At 33.6% G+C, this 18,292-nt stretch overlaps 1 protein-coding gene across 4 annotated transcripts in view; it reads right to left on the bottom strand.

Annotated features, from left to right (window-relative positions):
* Positions 1–18,292, bottom strand: part of USP9X (ubiquitin specific peptidase 9 X-linked) — a 247,134-nt gene that overhangs the window by 163,173 nt on the left and 65,669 nt on the right. For all 4 annotated transcript variants that reach the window (XM_031959411.1, XM_031959409.1, XM_031959412.1 and 1 more), the window contains exon 2: positions 4,188–4,441. In XM_031959411.1, the coding sequence (XP_031815271.1) occupies positions 4,188–4,283 (96 nt within the window). In that variant the 5' untranslated portion in view covers positions 4,284–4,441. The remainder of the gene's footprint in view (positions 1–4,187; positions 4,442–18,292) is intronic.

Below are 18,292 nucleotides of genomic sequence, written 5' to 3' on the forward strand. Positions count from 1 at the left end.
TTGAGGCATCTAAAAGGTTGGAATGCAAGAGTGGAAATCAGCAGAATTTGGAACAAATTAGGTTGGGAGATCTGAGAATCTAAAGCACAATTAAATATTTGGGAACTGATAAGATCACCAAGTGAAGCAGTAAAAAGGAAGAATAGAAGAAAATCTAGAAAAAAATTGTAATCGAAACGTATCCTTAAGAGTACATGAAATGGAATATTCAGGAAAGATGGAGAAAGAATAGTCAGTCCTATTCAAGAGGAAAACCAGGAGAGAATGACCAAGAGTCTCAAAGGCTATAGAGAGGTAAAAGAGGATGAGGGTCAAGTAAGGTTTCTGGATTTGGCAACTAAGATACCCATTAATAACTCGGTAGAAAATTTTTTTGGTGAAATATTAAGATTAGAAGCCAGATTTTTTTGTTTCTTTTTTTCAGTCATGTTCAAGTCTTTATAACCCCATTTTGAAGTTTTCCTGGCAAAGACACTGGAATGCCTTGCCATTTCCTCCTCCAACTAATTTTTTAGATAAGAAAACTTAGGCAGAGACTTGCCCAGGGTCATACAGCTAGCAAAATTTGTTTGTGGCTGAGATGGGAGCTCATGGGAAATGAGTAGGCTTAAATGCCAAACAGGAGTTCATATTTCATAGGGAGGCAATGCAGTTTACTTGGGAAAAACACAGGATACATATGTTCACATCTATGTTTCAGGAAAATAATTTTTGACAATTGTGTGAAGGATATATTTAGTGAAATGGAAGACATTGAGTAAGAGATAACAAGTGCCTGAATTATAAAGATGGTATAAGTAACTCTGAGTAAGGAGAAGGGAGGTTCCATAGAGAGTTTTTGTGGAAATATAAAATTTGACAACTGAACAAAGAAAACGTCAAAGCCTAGAATATAAAAAAAGGCATTTATTAAAAGACTGCTGATTGATCCCTTAAAAATTCTTTACTGCCTTAACCTATTTTTGTCTCGAGGTGTTTAGCATCTCTGAAAACTTCCTTCAGGGCTGGTAGCTCCTTCTACCACACTCTACTCCATCTCTCAAAAAGAGTGAAACAACATTGCTTCCACTGTCACTAATTACTACTAACATTCAATAATTATTTCCTCCGTGGAAATTCATGTCATATTATATCATTCTCTATAGTTCCTTGTGACTCTCTACCTTCTGAATATTGCCCACCTTATTTGGTCACATTAGCACTTAACTTTCAATTTTCCTCTTCACAGCCACTTTGATAATCATATATAATATATATATATAATCATATATCTTCAAATACCCTAAGCTGAGAATTCAAAGGACAACAGTTGGAAGAGATTCAATCACTTCAATTCTACTACCTTCATTATGAGTCGCTTCTGACCATTTCTGGGCCAAAAGATTCTGAGGTGCTCATATATTTGGTTAGGGGACCCCCTTTCTGTAGAGACTAAAGATCACAAGTGTGAAATACTGCTTATAACATCAAACATTTTTACCATATGGGTTAATTTCATACACATTTTTTTCTTGTGTGCTGTTTTTAGAAAATTCTTGAATAGAGGAGGAATTCTGGGAAGATATTGGAGCAAGCTGCTGAATTTCAACCTCTCCAGACTTCCCCCAACAAATAGAATAAATCTGTGCCTTAGGGCAAATATAGACTAGTGAAAAATCAAGATTAAGGACAGAAGAGGGGTCCTCCAGATTACAGTCTGAGAAGATCAGAAAAAAAACATTTGACAGGGGACCAACCTATGTAAAGCAGAAACATCAAGTGGGATCCCTAGGGCTACTGGGTATGGCTGAAGCCTTGGCAGGAACTACAAAAACTTTCACCTCCTGGACAGTTGGTCTGAGTCCATAACTACTGACTGAGCATCTGCTTATTGGAAGTCAGGCCCAAATGTGCTGAAACTTGGCCCTGGGAAGAAGGAACCAGCACACCTTAGAAGCAGTGGGACCTGGATGATGTTGGTTACAGGCATTTGCAGGAGGGATGGAGCTCTTGGTTTGGGGTTCCAGACTAAAAGGAAGCTTTAAGTACTATTCCCCCATTCCATGATTAGAGGGGCTCACACTAATAATACCTGTTATTTAAAAAAAAAAAACCAAACTGGCAAAGAAGAACTCCATCATATAAACTTATTTCAGAAACAGGGAATATCAAGGTTCATTTTCAGGGGAGGGCACTGAAGTTTAAAAAATACACCTTACACCCCAAAGAGTAATATGAAATAGATCCCTGCCCAGAGAGAATTTATAGAAAAACTCAAAAAAAAAATGTAGAAATCAAATGAGAGACATCAAGGAAAAACTAAAAATAGATAAATAAAAACCATCCAGAAAAATCAAGATTATGAAAAAGGTCAACCAACTAGAAAAGGAGACAAGAGTCTCAAAGATGAAATTACTTCTTTCAAAATTAGAATTGGGCAAGGGGAAGCCCATTAAGGTATGAGAAACCAATAACAAAACACAATATAAAAAATGAAAAATAGAACAGAATGGAAAACATAAGAAAAACAACAGATCTGGAGAACAGATCAAGAAGAAAAAATTTAAGAATAAGATTAACTGAAAGTTGTGACCAAAAAAAGGAACCATGACACAATGATATAAGAAATAATCCAAGAAAAATAATCCTGGAATGATAGAACATGAGAACATGATAGAACATAAGAAGAAAGTAGAAATAAGGGGGGAAAAACCCACTGATCACCATCTCAAATTTCTTTGTGGAAAACACATAGGAATAATATTGCCAAATTTCAAAATCTCCAAATGAAAGAAAATTTTGCAAGAAACAAGAAAAAAAATTCAAATATGCTAGAGCTACAATTAGAATTGTACAGGACTTATCAACCAAATCCAAACTTAATAAAACATTTAACATATGAGAGTTAATATCAAAGATCAATTCCAAGGAACTCAAAATGGGCAAATTATTTATGCTTTTTTACATGGAAAATGTATATCATATGTTTAAGATTGACATTCCCATAATATGGTAGCTCAAAAGAAAGATTAGGCAAAGTTATGGTTAAAAAAAAAAAAAAAAAAGTAAAGTTATACAAATGAGGTGCAGAGGAAAAAAAGACACAGAGGCATAACATGGGGGAGAAGGGTTCATATTGGAAATGTGTTAAACAAGCAACACTACTTACATACCACAAAGATTATAGCACCCTCCAAAACCTATAAAGAAATAAGGTCTTGGAGGGATGGGGGGACAGGAAGCAAAGGATGAGGGAAAAGAAAAAGGAATGATCTGTGGGTGGAAGGAAGTTAAGTAATAATAAGGCATGTTAAGGAACAGAATTAAAGAATTTAGCAGGGATAGGAAAGAAGAGAGAGAGAGAGAGAGAGAGAGAGAGAGAGAGAGAGAGAGAGAGAGAGAGAGAGAGAGAGAGAGAGAGTCTATATATGTATGTATATATCTACATATGCATACATAAATATATCCTTTCTTAACTATAGTCTAGAGAAAGGAATTAAGGGGGGGAAAAGAATAAAGTAAAAAAAGGCATGCAGTGGAGAACAAAAGAACAATTTACAAGTTGGACACTCATGAATATTAATTTCTTCTTCTAATATATATACTTTGTAGAAAATTGTTGAATATATGGGACTTCACCCTGGGGTGAGTAAGGGAAGGATACAGTAGGTAATATAAAATCAATAGATATCAAAAATTTATTTTAAAAAAAAATATTACCAGACAGGTATGCAAATTGTAATTTGAACAGAGAAAAACAAAATACAGAGAACAGAGAAAAACTAAATACAATCCCTTCATTTTACAGACAAGAAATTAATGTCCAAGTTGGATTAAATGATTTGCTATGAGTCTTACAGGTACTAAAAAACACAGCCAGAATCCCAACCCATGTTTTCTGACTTAAATCCAGTGTTCTTTTCGCTGGTTCAATAAAGTAATCTTATTCTTTCTGGAAAAAAATTTATGGTTATTTCAAAAAGAACAAGCATATTTATAAGATCACAAAGGGGAAAGAACCCACAATTACTGAACCACATTTTAAAATAATATTTTCTCTATTCAGGTATAATGTATCTCTATTATAATGCCTTAAAATTTAAGATAATACATTTTTAAAAAGTACTTTCAATGACTCTAATCTATCCATCACATTACTATTTAACAGTGTATTATTATACATTGTTTCCAATATTTCTACTTCATACCTGATTCTGTTGGAGGGGGGGCTGGGACTGTCCATCAGGAGCCTGGCCCTGGCTGTCATTCCCTCCTACTGGAGAGCCACGGGTCGTGGCTGTCATACTCGACACAGGGCAGATCTTTGCAATTTTGTCTGCTTATGTAGTTGTTGTGAGAGGAGAAATTAAAGTCCGCTTATAGAAGATGAAGTACCAGCATATGTCAGTCTTAAAAAGCTCCAAATTAAGGACAAACCATCTTGCAGAGACCATTGCATAACCTAAAATAGAAAGAAAAGATGCACTTATTTTAGATGCACTAAATCAAAGAGTAAGATCCTTGATTATCTATCTATCTATGACAATACCACAAGTGACAATTCTGAAGTAACTTCTGCTAAGATTCATTAACTATTGATTGAGGTTATCCTATATTCAAGTCTTAATGAGAGGCTGATTGGATAGGGGAAAGAGAGAGTATCAGAGAGGAAGACTATGGCTCAAGTTGGGGGGGAAGTTTTGTCCTCTAAATCAATGGTGTCAAACAAACAGAAAGACTATGGACCACCACATGTTGACATAAAAACACAAATTAACAATATGTGGTGTTGCATTTTTATTTTATTTTGGCAAATATTTCTCTATTACATTTTAATCTGGCTTGACACTTCTGTCCTGTTAAGTTACATTTACTAAATTTAAAACAAATGTTATCAACTTATGACAAAAAAAAATTTCTTTGTAACACTTTCTCAAAGACATGTTAGCCCCTCAGCACTAGACATGTTACAGAATACTAATTCTGTGGAAAATAAACCTCAGCAATTATGTTGAGTATGCTTATATCTCCATACTCTTGTTCCCCTATCTTCCATACCTAAAATGGTTTTCCCACACTCAAACAGTGAAATTTCTTTCTTCAAGGCCCAAAATACACTTTTAAAAAGAAAATTAGGACCAACTTAAGTTTTAATACAATTCAGAAATTTATATTTGGAGAAATTGAAAATTATTTCCTCTTTCTCCACCAGATCTCGTTGTAACATTTCTGAGAAGAACTAAGCCCAAGTTTTCATGGCAGGCACATACATAGTCAACAAAGTATTTACTTGCAGAACCACAATGTGATTTATGCCAACATATACAAACACATATATGTTCAGTGCAAAAGAAGAAGTGGAATAATATAGGGGAAAGCACCAAAACTTCAATCCTGTATTAACTGACATGGCCAAGGCATATGAAATTCAGCTTTAAATCTCTAAATTAGAAGGGAAGCCTATTTAAGAACGGATTTGGGGGGAGTTGGAAGGAGAAGGTAACTTTTAATTCTTAAATTAACAGATAAAGTAGACCTTTCTGAAATGTTTTCTTTGAAGTTAGAATTTAAATTTATATCATAGCTCCCCTCAAAACAAAAATAAAACAATAAACACACACCATCAGAATTCACAATGTCAATATTATTTCACAAAGACAGGTGCCACAGTAGACAATGATGGCTTTGAAGTTCATAAGATCAGAATTCTATCCAGCTTTAGCTACTAGAGGTGTGGCCATACTTAAATCGCTTTTCTCAGCCCAAGTTTCTTCATCTGTAAAGTGAGGATAGCACCTAACACCCAGATTCTTGTGAAAATAAAGCAAGATATCTGCAAAATTTTTTATAATACTTAATTACACAAATGCTAGCTGCCATCATCATCATCACTATTTATGACACTCTCATAACATCAAGGAATATTCAAAAGAAACAATCAGCACCTAGTATGTGAAAAATAGTATGCTAAGCAAAAAAAGAAAAGCAAATGTAAGAAATAGGTCATATTTTATTTATAATGCTTCAGAACCCAACAAAAATATCCAAACTTCCAAAAAGTTTTCAATTCCTCCTAAAAGTCTACCAGGGGAGAATATATTTCATATATATATAATTTTATATGTAGCCCAATTTAAACAGTCATAAAAATAGCATTATGGGGTAGCTAGGTGGTGCAGTAGATAGAAAACAAGCCCTGAAGTCAGGAGGACCAGAATTCAAATTTGACCTCAGATACTTAACAGCTCCTGGCTGTGTGACCCTGGGCAAGTCATTTAACCCCAACTGCCTCAGCAACAAAAGAAAAGACAAAAAAACAAAAGAAAAGAAAGGAAAAGAAGTATATCTGTGTCAAAAGCATTAACTACAAATACCATTTATTAAAAGGGAGAGGGAGAAGCTACAAGGAAATTTAGAAATGACAACTACTGTAATACAACTTTACTTGACAAGCATAAAGGAAAAGTGATAATGGGATCTTAAAAACAAGTCCTACAAAATCAAATGACATCAAGAAATGAAAGAAAAAGCAATGGAGATTTTAGGAGAATGCACTAAAACAACATAGCAGAGAATGTGAGATGTTGAAAAAAAACTATTTCAATAACTATGTAAATAGCTATAATTTGAGATTCCTTTCAGGATCAATAATCTATAATTTTGGGTTCCCCACGCAATGCTTAACTTTCCATTTATTCCCTAAATTGTATAACTCAAGTGGTTTACCATTATTGCATAAAGTTTAAAATGCTGTATATATGCATGTGTATATCTACAATATATATTTATAGAAACATATATATGCACAAATATGTCTTTATGTAGTTGAAAAAAATAATGAAATCAACATTTTCCAAAAATAAAAATTACCCAAACAGAACCAATATGAGAAAAGGAAAAAGAATTATGAAAAAGTGAACAAAAAAATTCCTTTTAAAAAGAATACTATGCAAATTATCCTTGAAAAATGAGACAACAAAGCACTCTATTAAACTCCTTTTTTGAGATGAAGCCTTAAAACCTAATCCAGGAACATAAAACAAAGAATAAGATATCAATATCACTGAACAGTTACATAAAAATGTTTTTAAAAATTAAATTCTGTTAAACTACATCAGTTCACCCAAGAAATAATTCATCCTAACTATATTTAATTTATATCAAAGATGTTCAACATTCGAAAAATAATTAGCATATATTTAAAACAAAAACACTCAAACTTATGATTATCTCAAATAAGACACCACGTCTGACAAAATACATTCATTTATTCTAAAAACCCTTGAAAATATAATCAAAGTTATATTTTTAAACTATTATTTGAAGTATCTATGTCAAAATAAAAGCAATAAAAAAAAAAGGATGCAATGGAGATAACATTGGAAACTTTTACCCAATAAATGAATAATGCAAGGATGATTTCTCTTCAATTTAGTTTTAAAAACATTAGCGATATCTAAAATTACAAAAAAAATGTGCAAAGATAAGCAAAAAAGAAATAAAATTAACCCTATTTGCTGAATAATAGTTTACTTGGAAATTTCTAAGATAAAAAAGGCAGAAATTGAGATAATAGTCTCAGCAACATTTCAAAGGGTTAACACAAAAATTTAAAAGGCAAACATACCCAAATCAAAAATAACAACAAAAAAATATATTCCTGAAGTAAACACACTTCAACCCATCTTCTTAGCTAACACAGTGATCCCCCTAAAAATAAATGAAAATAATAACAAAAAATAACAACAACAACAACAACAACAACACACACACACACACACACACAAAAAAAAAAAAAAACAGGACGTTGTCTCCTCACTATTTAGTAATGGAACTTCAACACCTACTTATCTTCATGATCTAATATAAAAATGTGTTTGGATTTCAAATCTTTTATAACCTGGCTCCAATCAACTTTTCCAGTCCTTTTTATACTATACTCTTCTTGACTCCAGTAACATCAATGTGCTTGTTTCTTTCACAAGATATCTCCAGGATCTATGAATTTTCATAATTTCATAAACTCCTTTGTTTAAATATTCTCCCTTCCTCTATCTCCTGGCATTTTTTAAGTCTCAACAAAATTTTATTGTTTGAAAGAGGGCTTATTAGTCTCCTTAACAGAAATGACAAAGAAACAAACTAGCAAGACTGGATTTAAGAGTACTTAATGGACAATGAAGATGGTGGTGGGGAGGAACATTGGAAAGACTGAAAGGCTAGGGAGCCATTAGAATTAACTCAAGATGTGATTCAGACAAACACTTCAGAAAAATCATTTGGTGGCTGAATGGAAAAATGGACAGGAGTGGGAAGAGACTTACTAAGTCTAAGTATGTATGAAGTAATTAGTGCCAACAACAGAATGGTGGCAGTATCAGAGAAGAGAAAGGGGTATATTCAAGAGGTGTGGCAAAAGTGAAATTGACAGGTCTCTGCATGATATGGAGTTAGAGGGTAAGAAGCTAAAGAGTAGAAGGAAGGTTGAGAGAGTAAAGAATTGCAGGTATCATCTGAGTTGTAGGCCTAACCCTAACCCATGACAGTCTATTAAAGTGTGTGGATTGAGGGGAAAGGGAGGAGAGGGTAGAAGAAGGCTTTAAGGGAAAATGTAATGTATTCCATTGAAAAGTTTTTGAATAAAAGTTTCATTTAAAAGATGCTATCAACAGAGGGATGGAGGAATGGGGATGGATCTGTACAACAAAGAAACCATACCCATAATAGTTATATGGTCAAGGGACCTTAAAAAAACAGGTCTAAAAAGAATCACAAATCATTAACAACTATAAGAATGCACCAAATCATTATCTGTTTTAAGTTTTACTTCACATTTGCAAAAGTTGTTAAAGAAGCTGTAAAAAGATGGGCATATTAATTCATTTTTGGAAGACCACTGAAATTAGTCCAATTATCCTGGAAAGCAATTTGGAATTATGAAGAAAAAAATTATTAAAATACCTTAGCTTTTGACTGAGAAATCCTACGGCTAGATATATCCCTCAAAGAGGTCAATTATAAAAATGGCTCTGCATTCACAGAAATATTCATAATAGTACTTTTATGGAGCAGACGGCAAAAACAAAGTAGATGCGCACCAACTGGATGGCTAACCAAGTTATAATACAAGAATACAATGCAATAATTACTGTCAACAACATTGATTACCACAAGTCAGGCATTATATTAAGTGCTAGGGATTTTCACAAAAGGTAAAAACAGCTCTTGCCCTTAAGGAGTTCACATTCTATTACAGGAAAAAATAGGGAAACAACTCTACACACTCAAGATAAAAGGGAGGTAATCTAGAAGGAAAGTACAATTAGTGGAAGAGACCAAAAAAGGCCTTTTATAGAAGGTAGGATCCTAGCTGAGTCTTGATAGAAGCCAGATTAGTCAGGAAGCAGAGGTAATTATGATTTAAAATAAATAAATAAATAAAAGCACAGCACTTTAAGGTTTGCAAATATGTCATTTTATCTTTCTAATAAATCTCTCATTTTACAGATTAAAAAATCTGAGTCAGACAGTTGAAGTGATTTGCCCAGAATCGCACTGCTAGTATCTAGGGTCAAATTTGAATCTAGGTCCTTCCAAATGTTAAGTCCAGCGCTCTTTCCACCATGCCACCTAAATGCCTAAAATGAAGAACAACATTCTAAGCATAAGAAAGATGTAGGCAGTGAAAAAGAACTGAGCAAATAATCATATACAAGGAAAATCAAGCAGTACACTGTAGCTATATCCTAAAGTTCATGAAAGGGAATAAAATTTAAGAACACTGGAAAAGTAAGAATGAGCCAGACTATAAAGTGCTTAAGAGATTCAACAAGGAACTTTATATTGTGTCCTAGAAATAATAGGGAGATGATATGGTCAAACTTGTGCTCTTCTGTAAGATCTCTTTGGCAGTTGATAAAATGGAATGGTAAGGTAGCACTTAAGGGAAAGAGATCACCTGGGAAGCTATTAAAATAACCCAGACCTGAGGTAAAGATGCTTACCTGTGTTGGGTAGCAGAAGTACCAGAGGAAAGAAGGGATCATGAGGGATGGAAGAGATGTTATGAAATAAAATTAACAGGACTTGGCAACAAACTGGATTTGTGAGATGAATAAAACTGCAGTATCAAGGATGAGAAATCAAAGTCTTTATAAATGGGAAAATGGAGATACCCTTAATAGTTAACAGAAAGGAGGAAGGCTTTAAGTAGTAAGATGAGTTGTTTGGCCATGTTGAGTTTGAGGTGCTTATTGTAAAGGGCCTGAACTCTGGAGAAGTATACTTGAAACAAAGTGTTAATTCAATGGAATTGATGAGATGATAGTTCTCCAGTTCACATATATACTTAATACTGAGTAAGGTGATATGTAAAGTTTCACTAGTTCACATATATTCAGTATGCTGTAATGATGTAATTGTATTAAGGTATATAAGAGCTGAGGAGGACTGGAAATGGAACATTCCATTTTTCACCATCCTCTTGGTGGCTCTCCTGCCTTCTGCACTCCTCTATTAAGATCAAGGCCCGTCAGAAGAATCTCCAGAAAAAGGTAGCCCGAACATTACAACCTATGGAATATACTCTTGAGATTTTCGATGAAAAGTTACAGATGCAAGCCTGGAAGTATAGTGAGAAGTTGAGTTTGGATAAAAAGATGTTAAATATAATCACCTATCAAAAATGATAACTAGAAGATCTAGGACAGAATAATGGGGAGGCATCCAGGATTAGTGAGTGTGACTAGAAGATATACTTTAGAAGACTGAGGAAAGAGTTATCAGAATCATAGGTGAATTGAGTAAATTCTACCAGTTGTCAAGAAAATAATTAAAGGAAAAAAATATCCAGCAAAAGAGAATGAAGGAAGAAAGTAGCCAGCCAATTCAGGGATCATGACTTGATCAAGACCTGAGGAGTAGAGGGATTACAAGTTAATAGTGAAGGGGAAGAAAGTGTTAGGTGCTGTAAGAAAAAGGAAAAGATAGAATGAATAAACAACGGTGCTTGGAGAAAGGAATTTCAGAGTTTACAAACAGAATTTAAATGCTTGTGGGTCTTGACAAGATCAATTGGTAGAGTAATCACAGGGAGACAGTCAAAATGATAGAATTAGAAGAAGCATTTAAGCCTAGCTCATTCCCCCCAAACACTACTTTAATGAAAATCTAGAGATGGTATCAGAATTTTTCCAATTTAGGATGGCCAAGGAAGACAGATCTATTGAGAAAGCGATGTGGCAAAGAGCATGTGTGCTAGGATCAGCAACAGTAGTCACCATGCCACTCCGCCGGAATAGAAAAACAACCAAGGGCATTGAGGGAAAAAAAAGATCCTAGGAAATCCCTAAGTTTTAGGTCATGGATTAAAGGTAAAGAAGAAAAGTTGTGGGCACTGACCTTCCCAGTGCCCTGAGCTAGGAAGAAGTTCCAGGATCCAGAGGAGCTGTGTGTCTCTGATTTCAGGAGCACAGCTATGTATCATGTACCAAAAAGGAGGCAGCAGTACAGTTGCTCTAAACCTGCAGAGTTTCACACAGGGTCAGCAATGACTAAGTCAAACAGAAAATAGTCTGTGGAAGATCCTTAACAGAGAAAAGCCAAAACATCTATAACTGGTCAGAAATGTACATAAATCAACTGAGGGCAAAGAATAGATACCCGCCTTCCTTGAATTACACCATTTTGGAAAAACTGAAAGCTTATAGACCACCAACAAGAGCTAAGAATAGAAGGGCATGCAAAGAATGAAGTTCAAAGTGGACACATCCTCCCAGAAGAGCACACAGTACCAAAATTAACAGAGTCCAAAGTAAAAAGTAAACTAGAAGAATATAACAAAGAACCCAACAATAAACAACTTAGAGACAGGAAAGGCTCAAGATACAAAGAGAAAAGAGAAAGGTGTGAAAAATCTATAAACAAACCTTCAAACCTCAAGAAGCATAAAAGCCAAGAGTTAAAGGAGCCAAAAACTGGTTCTAACTATGTTCAAAAGGCTATAAAACTATACATATATCCTTTGATTCAGCAATATCTCTACTGAGTCTATATCCCAAAGAGATCATTAACTTAAAAAAAAAAAAAAAGATTCACAAGTGCAAAAATGTTTGTAGCAGCTCTTATTGCAGTGGCAAGGCAGTGGAAATTGAGTGGATGCCCATCAATTGGGGAATGGCTGAATAAGTTATTGTACATAAATGTAATGGAATATTACTGTTCTATAAGAAATGATCAAGCAAGATGATTTCAAAAAAGCCTAGAAAGACTTAGAAGAAATGATGCTAAGTGAAATAAACAGAACCAAGAGAATATTATACACAGCAAAAGCAAGATTATTTAATGATCAACTGTGATGGACTTGGCTCTACTCAACAATGTGGTTAATTCAAGGCAATTCCAAGAGACTTGGGATGGAAAATGCCAATCACATTCAGAAAGAGAACGACAGAGACTGAAAATGGATCCAGTAGAGACTTAATATGAATCAAAACATTATTTTCACCTTTTTGGTGTTTCTTTATTGTTGTTGTTTTTTTTTCTTTTTGATCTGATTTTTCTTGCACAGCACAACAAATATGGAAATATGTTTTAAAGGATTAGACATATTTAACATATATCAGATTGCTTGTTGTACTAGGGAGTAGGAAGCTAAGAAAGAGAGAAAAATTTAGAAAGCAAAGTTCTACCAACATAAATGTTGAAAACTATGTATCTGGAAAAATAAGCTACTATTAAAAATGGTTTTAAAAACCAAATGAGAGATACAAATCCTTAATAAAGAAAGTAATTCTTTAAAGATAATGATGAATGTTGGAGGGGATGTAGGAAAACTGGGACACTGATACATTGTTGGTGGAATTGTGAATACATCCAGCCATTCTGGAGAGCAATTTGGAACTATGCTCAAAAAGTTATCACACTGTGCATACCCTTTGATCCAGCAGTGTTACTACTGGGCTTATATCCCAAAGAGATTATAAAGAAGGGAAAGGGACCTTTATGTGCACGAATGTTTATGGCAGCCCTCTTTGTAGTGGCTAGAAACTGGAAACCGAGTGGATGCCCATCAATTGGAGAATGGCTGAATAAATTGTGGTATATGAATGTTATGGAATATTATTGTTCTGAAAGAATTGACCAGCAGGATGATTTCATAGAGGCCTGGAGAGACTTTCATGAACTAATGCTGAGTGAAGTAAATAGAACCAGGACATCACTGTACATGGCAACCGCAAGATTATACGATGATCAATTCTGATGGACACGGCTCTCTTCAACAATGAGATGATCCAAATCAGTTCCAATTGTTCAGTAATGAAGAGAACAAGCTGGGTATAGCTTGTTCTATACCCAGTGAAAGAAATATGGGAAATGAGTATAGACCACAACATAGCATTTCTACTCTTTCTGTTATTGTCTGCTTGCATTTTTCAGGTTATTATTAATAACCTTTTCAGGTTATTTTCACCTTTCTAAATCCTATTTTTCTTGTGCATCAAAATAACTGTATAAATATGTATACATACATTGTATTTTTTAATTATACCTTTTTATTTACAAGTTATATGCATAGGTAATTTTACAGCATTGACAACTGCCAAACCATTTGTTCCAATTTTTACCCTCCTTCCCCCCATCCCCCCCACCCCCCTTCATGGCAGGTTGACTAATACATGTTAAATATGTTAAAGTATAAATTAAATACAATATAAGTATACATGTCCTAACAGTTATTTTGCTGCACAGAAAGAATCAGACTTTGAAATAGTGTACAATTAGCCTGTGAAGGAAATCAAAAATACAGGCAGACAAAAATAGAGGGATTGGGAATTCTATGTAATGTTTCATAGTCATCTCCCAGAGTTTTTTTGCTGGGTGTAGCTGGTTCAATTCATTACTGCTCTATTGGAACTGATTTGGTTCATCTCATTGATGGAGATGGCCACGTCCATCAGAATTGATCATCATATGGTATTGTTGATGAAGTATATAATGATCTCCTGGTCCTGCTCATTTCACTCAGCATCAGTTCATGTAAGTCTCTCCAGGCCTTTCTGAAATCATCCTGCTGGTCATTTCTTACCGAACAATAATATACCATAATATTCATACACCACAATTTATTCAGCCATTCTCCAATTGATGGGCATCCACTCAGTTTCCAGTTTCTAGCCACTACAAAGAGGGCTGCACAAACATTCTTACACATAGAGGTCTCTTTCCCTTTTTTAAGGTCTCTTTGGCATATAAGCCCAGGAATATCACTGCTAGATCAAAGGGTATGCACAGTTTGATAACTTTTTGAGCATAGTTCCAAATTGCTCTTCAGAATGACATACATTGTATTTAACATATACTTTAACACATTTAACATGTATTGGACTACGTAACTTTTTGAGCATAGTTCCAAATTGCTCTTCAGAATGACATACATTGTATTTAACATATACTTTAACGCATTTAACATGTATTGGACTACGTGTCATCTAGGGGAGGAGGTGAGGGGAAGGAGGGGAAAAGTTGGAACAGTAGGTTTTGCAAGGGTCAATATTGAAAAATTATCCATGCATATGTTGTATATGTTTTGTAAATGAAAAACTACAATAAAAAAGAAAGTAACTCCTTGAAAATTAAAACAAAAAATAGTTAACAATTTTCAGACAAAGAAAATCAAAACTATCCATGGCCATAATGAAAAATGTTCCAAATCACAACTGATTATGGAAATGTGCATTAAAACAATTCTGAGATAGCACCTTATACCTACAGATTAGCTAATATGATAAAAAATAAACTGATAAATGACAGAGAGAATGTAAGAAAAATAGGACATGAAGGTACTGTTGGTGAGGCTAAGAACTGATCTAACCCATTCTGGAAAGAAATTTTGAACTTTGCCCAAAAGGCAAACTGTGCATATCTTTTGATCCAGGAAGACCTCTATCAGGTCTGTATTTTAAGGAGATTATTAAAAAAGGAAAATAGGATCAACACATGAAAAAGAATTTAATAGCTCTTTCTATGGTGGCAAAGATTTGGAAATTGAGGAGATAGCCATCAATTGGTTGAAACAATCAATGGCTGAACAAGTTGTAGTATATGAAAGTAATGGAATACTACTTTGCTATAAGAAATGATGAGTAGGTGGAGTTCAGTAAAACTTTTTGAAAAGACTTCCACTGGAAGTCCATTCCACTGATGTTGACTGTATAAGGCATTAGCTTATTTAAGAAAAAGAAAAATTACTGCCACCAAAAACAAAAAAGTTGAATTTAAAAACATTGAAAAAGAAATAAAAGCAAAAACAACTAATGTTATTATTTTGCCTAGTTATTTGCCAATAAAACTGACAATCTAAATTAAAATGGATGAATACAAAAATATAAACAGCCCAGAACTTATACAAGAATTCTACAAAACATTTAAATAACAATTTCAATTCTTCATAAATTGCTTGAAAGAATTTACAAAGAACAGATTCTATCAAATTCTCTCTATGGAATAAATATGGAATCGATACCAACACCAGTGTCAAAACACAAAAAGAAAACTACAAATCAATTTTTCCAATGAATATTGACAGAATAATTTTAAATATAATACTAGAAAGGAGAGGATCATACAATATAACAAAAATGCATTCATATCAGAAATGCAAACATGGCTCAATATTAGGAAAAAATGAATATTATTGATCAGTTTAAGAAAAACAAAAATGTTAGATTATTTCAATAAATGTAGAAACCCTATTAACAATATACAACACCTATTCCTGTAAGAAACAGTAGAAAGCACAAAAATAAGTGGTTTTCCTTAAAATAAAAAAAAAAAGTGTGCATGTATGTATGTGTGTGTGCGTATATATATATATATATACGCACACATACATACACACACACACATACATACACTACATATATAAAAACGAAAAGCATGTATTATCTGTAATGAAAATAATCTAAATCTTTCCAATAAGATCAGGGATAACAATGATCTTCATTATCAATATTACCATTCAATACTGTATTAGAAAGAAATACAAAAAGAAATTCCATTCAAAATACATACAGATTGCATGAAAGCTCGAAAGCCTACTTGCCAACACACACACAAGAACTACATAAACATACTTGTAAAACTTTTTACACAAACAGATCAAAATAATTGGGAAAATACTGTTTGTAAATAAACCAAGACAATATAAGAAAATAATTTAAATAATTTACTTATTTAACAGCATTACAAACTACTAGAGAATTACTTTATAAAGTAGTTTAAAGGTCAAGAACAACAAAGGAATAAAATGAGAAAAAAATCAGAAGAGGGACTAAAAGTACCAGACCTCAAAGTATACTGTAAAGCTGTAATTGTAAAAAACAAACAAAAGAAAAAAAAAACAACAACTTGGGATTGAGTAGGAAATGGACAAAATAATCTAATATTTGATAAACCCAAATATCTCAGCTACTAGGGCAAGAATTTACTATTCAATATAAAAACTACCGGGAAAAATACAAAGTAATCTTAAAAAAACTATATATGTATAGTTTCTTATATATGTATATATACATATATATATATACATATATATGTATATATATATATTTCTTCTTATATATGTATAAAAAAAATCCAGGTCCATGATCTAGATTTAAAATATGACTCCATAAGCAAATAAATGGAGTACTTGTCCAGATCTAAGGACTTGTCAGATCTAAGGATAAGGCAAAAGTTCATGACCAAAGGAGAGAGAGATTAATATACAATGAAATGGATGGATTCATTCTGATTAAATGATATTATAAAGATTCTAAAAGTGTTGACCCAAAATAGTGGCAGTAAAGGCATGGACTCTCCTGAGCTTTTTCAAATTCCTTCCCAAAAAACTAAAACCCTGAAAAACAAATTCTGGAATAAAAGAATGGGGTGAAACAATTTTCCAGACCAAGGCAACTTAAAAAATCAATAGTAAAGGTTTATCTCATTGGAGTGAAAGCAGAGCATAGTCCAATGCAGTCTGACTGGGCAAGTCCCGGGGGAGAAGGGGAGAGGGTCAGATAACTAGTCAAATGAAAATTGCCCTTTGCTGGCAATAGGTACACAACTCTGTTGCATTGTCCATATGTGACTCTGGGTCACAGTCCCAGAACAAGGAGGCATACTGGAATTGACCAAATGAAAAAAGAGATACAAAACACTCACTGAAGAAAGTCATTCCTTAAAAATTATTACTGGGCAACTGGAATACAAGAAACAGTATAACAAAATCAAAAGAATGAATAAGGGGAAAAAAATATGAAATATCTCATTGGAGTAATTACTTGACTACCTGAAAGCCATGATTAAAAGGGGAAAGAGAAAGGAGAGAAAGAAGAATCTAAAATTTTTCAAATTCAAGAAATTTACTAAGAAAAGCTGCCCCAATATCCTCACAAAAGAGTAGTTAAAATAAAAATTGAAAGATTCCACAGAACATCTCCTTAAAGAGATCCCAAAATGCAAACTCCCAAGAATGAATATTAAAGGCCAAATTCTACAGCTCCCAGGTTAAGGAGAAAATATTACAAGTAACCAGAAAGAAACAATTCAAATATCATGGAGCCACACTCAGGATTACATAGATTTAGCAACTTCTACATTAAAAAATCAGAGTATTTGGAACGATATTCTGGAAGGCAACGGAAAGGATCTAGGATTACAACCAAAAATCATTTACCCTGCAAAACTGAATATTATCCCTCAGGGGAAAACACTGGACATTCAATGAAACAGAGAACTTTATAGCATTCCTGATGAAAAGACCAAGGCTGAAAAAGTGTGATTTTTAAATATGAAACTCAAAAGAAATATAGAAATCATCAGGAATTCAATAAGATAAAACTGTTTACTTTCCTACATGAGAAGATGATAGTTATAACTTGTAAAACCTTTCTCATTATTAGAGCAGTTAAAAGGAGTGTACAGATGTAGAAGGCAGAGTTTCTTGTGTTGTCATAATAACTAAAACAATAAAACTAAGGGGTGAGGTGAGATGCATTGGGAGGAAGAAGAAAAGACAAGTAAAATGGTGTAAATTACCTCACATAAAAGTATTGTTAAGAGTTTTTAGAATGAAGGGGAAGGAGGACACTTGAATCTTATTCTCATCACTGGGTATATGAATTTATCTTATCTTTCAGAGAAGAAGGAGGGAGAGGGGACAAGAGAAAAAAAGGACTGATAGAAAGGAGGGTGAATTGGAGAAAAGTGAAGGTCTGAAGCAAAACACTTTTAAGGAGAAACAAGTGAAAGGAAAAGAGAAAAAATAAAC

The sequence above is a fragment of the Sarcophilus harrisii genome, chromosome 3 (assembly GCF_902635505.1).
Source record: "Sarcophilus harrisii chromosome 3, mSarHar1.11, whole genome shotgun sequence".
NCBI classification, from domain to species: Eukaryota; Metazoa; Chordata; class Mammalia; order Dasyuromorphia; family Dasyuridae; genus Sarcophilus; species Sarcophilus harrisii.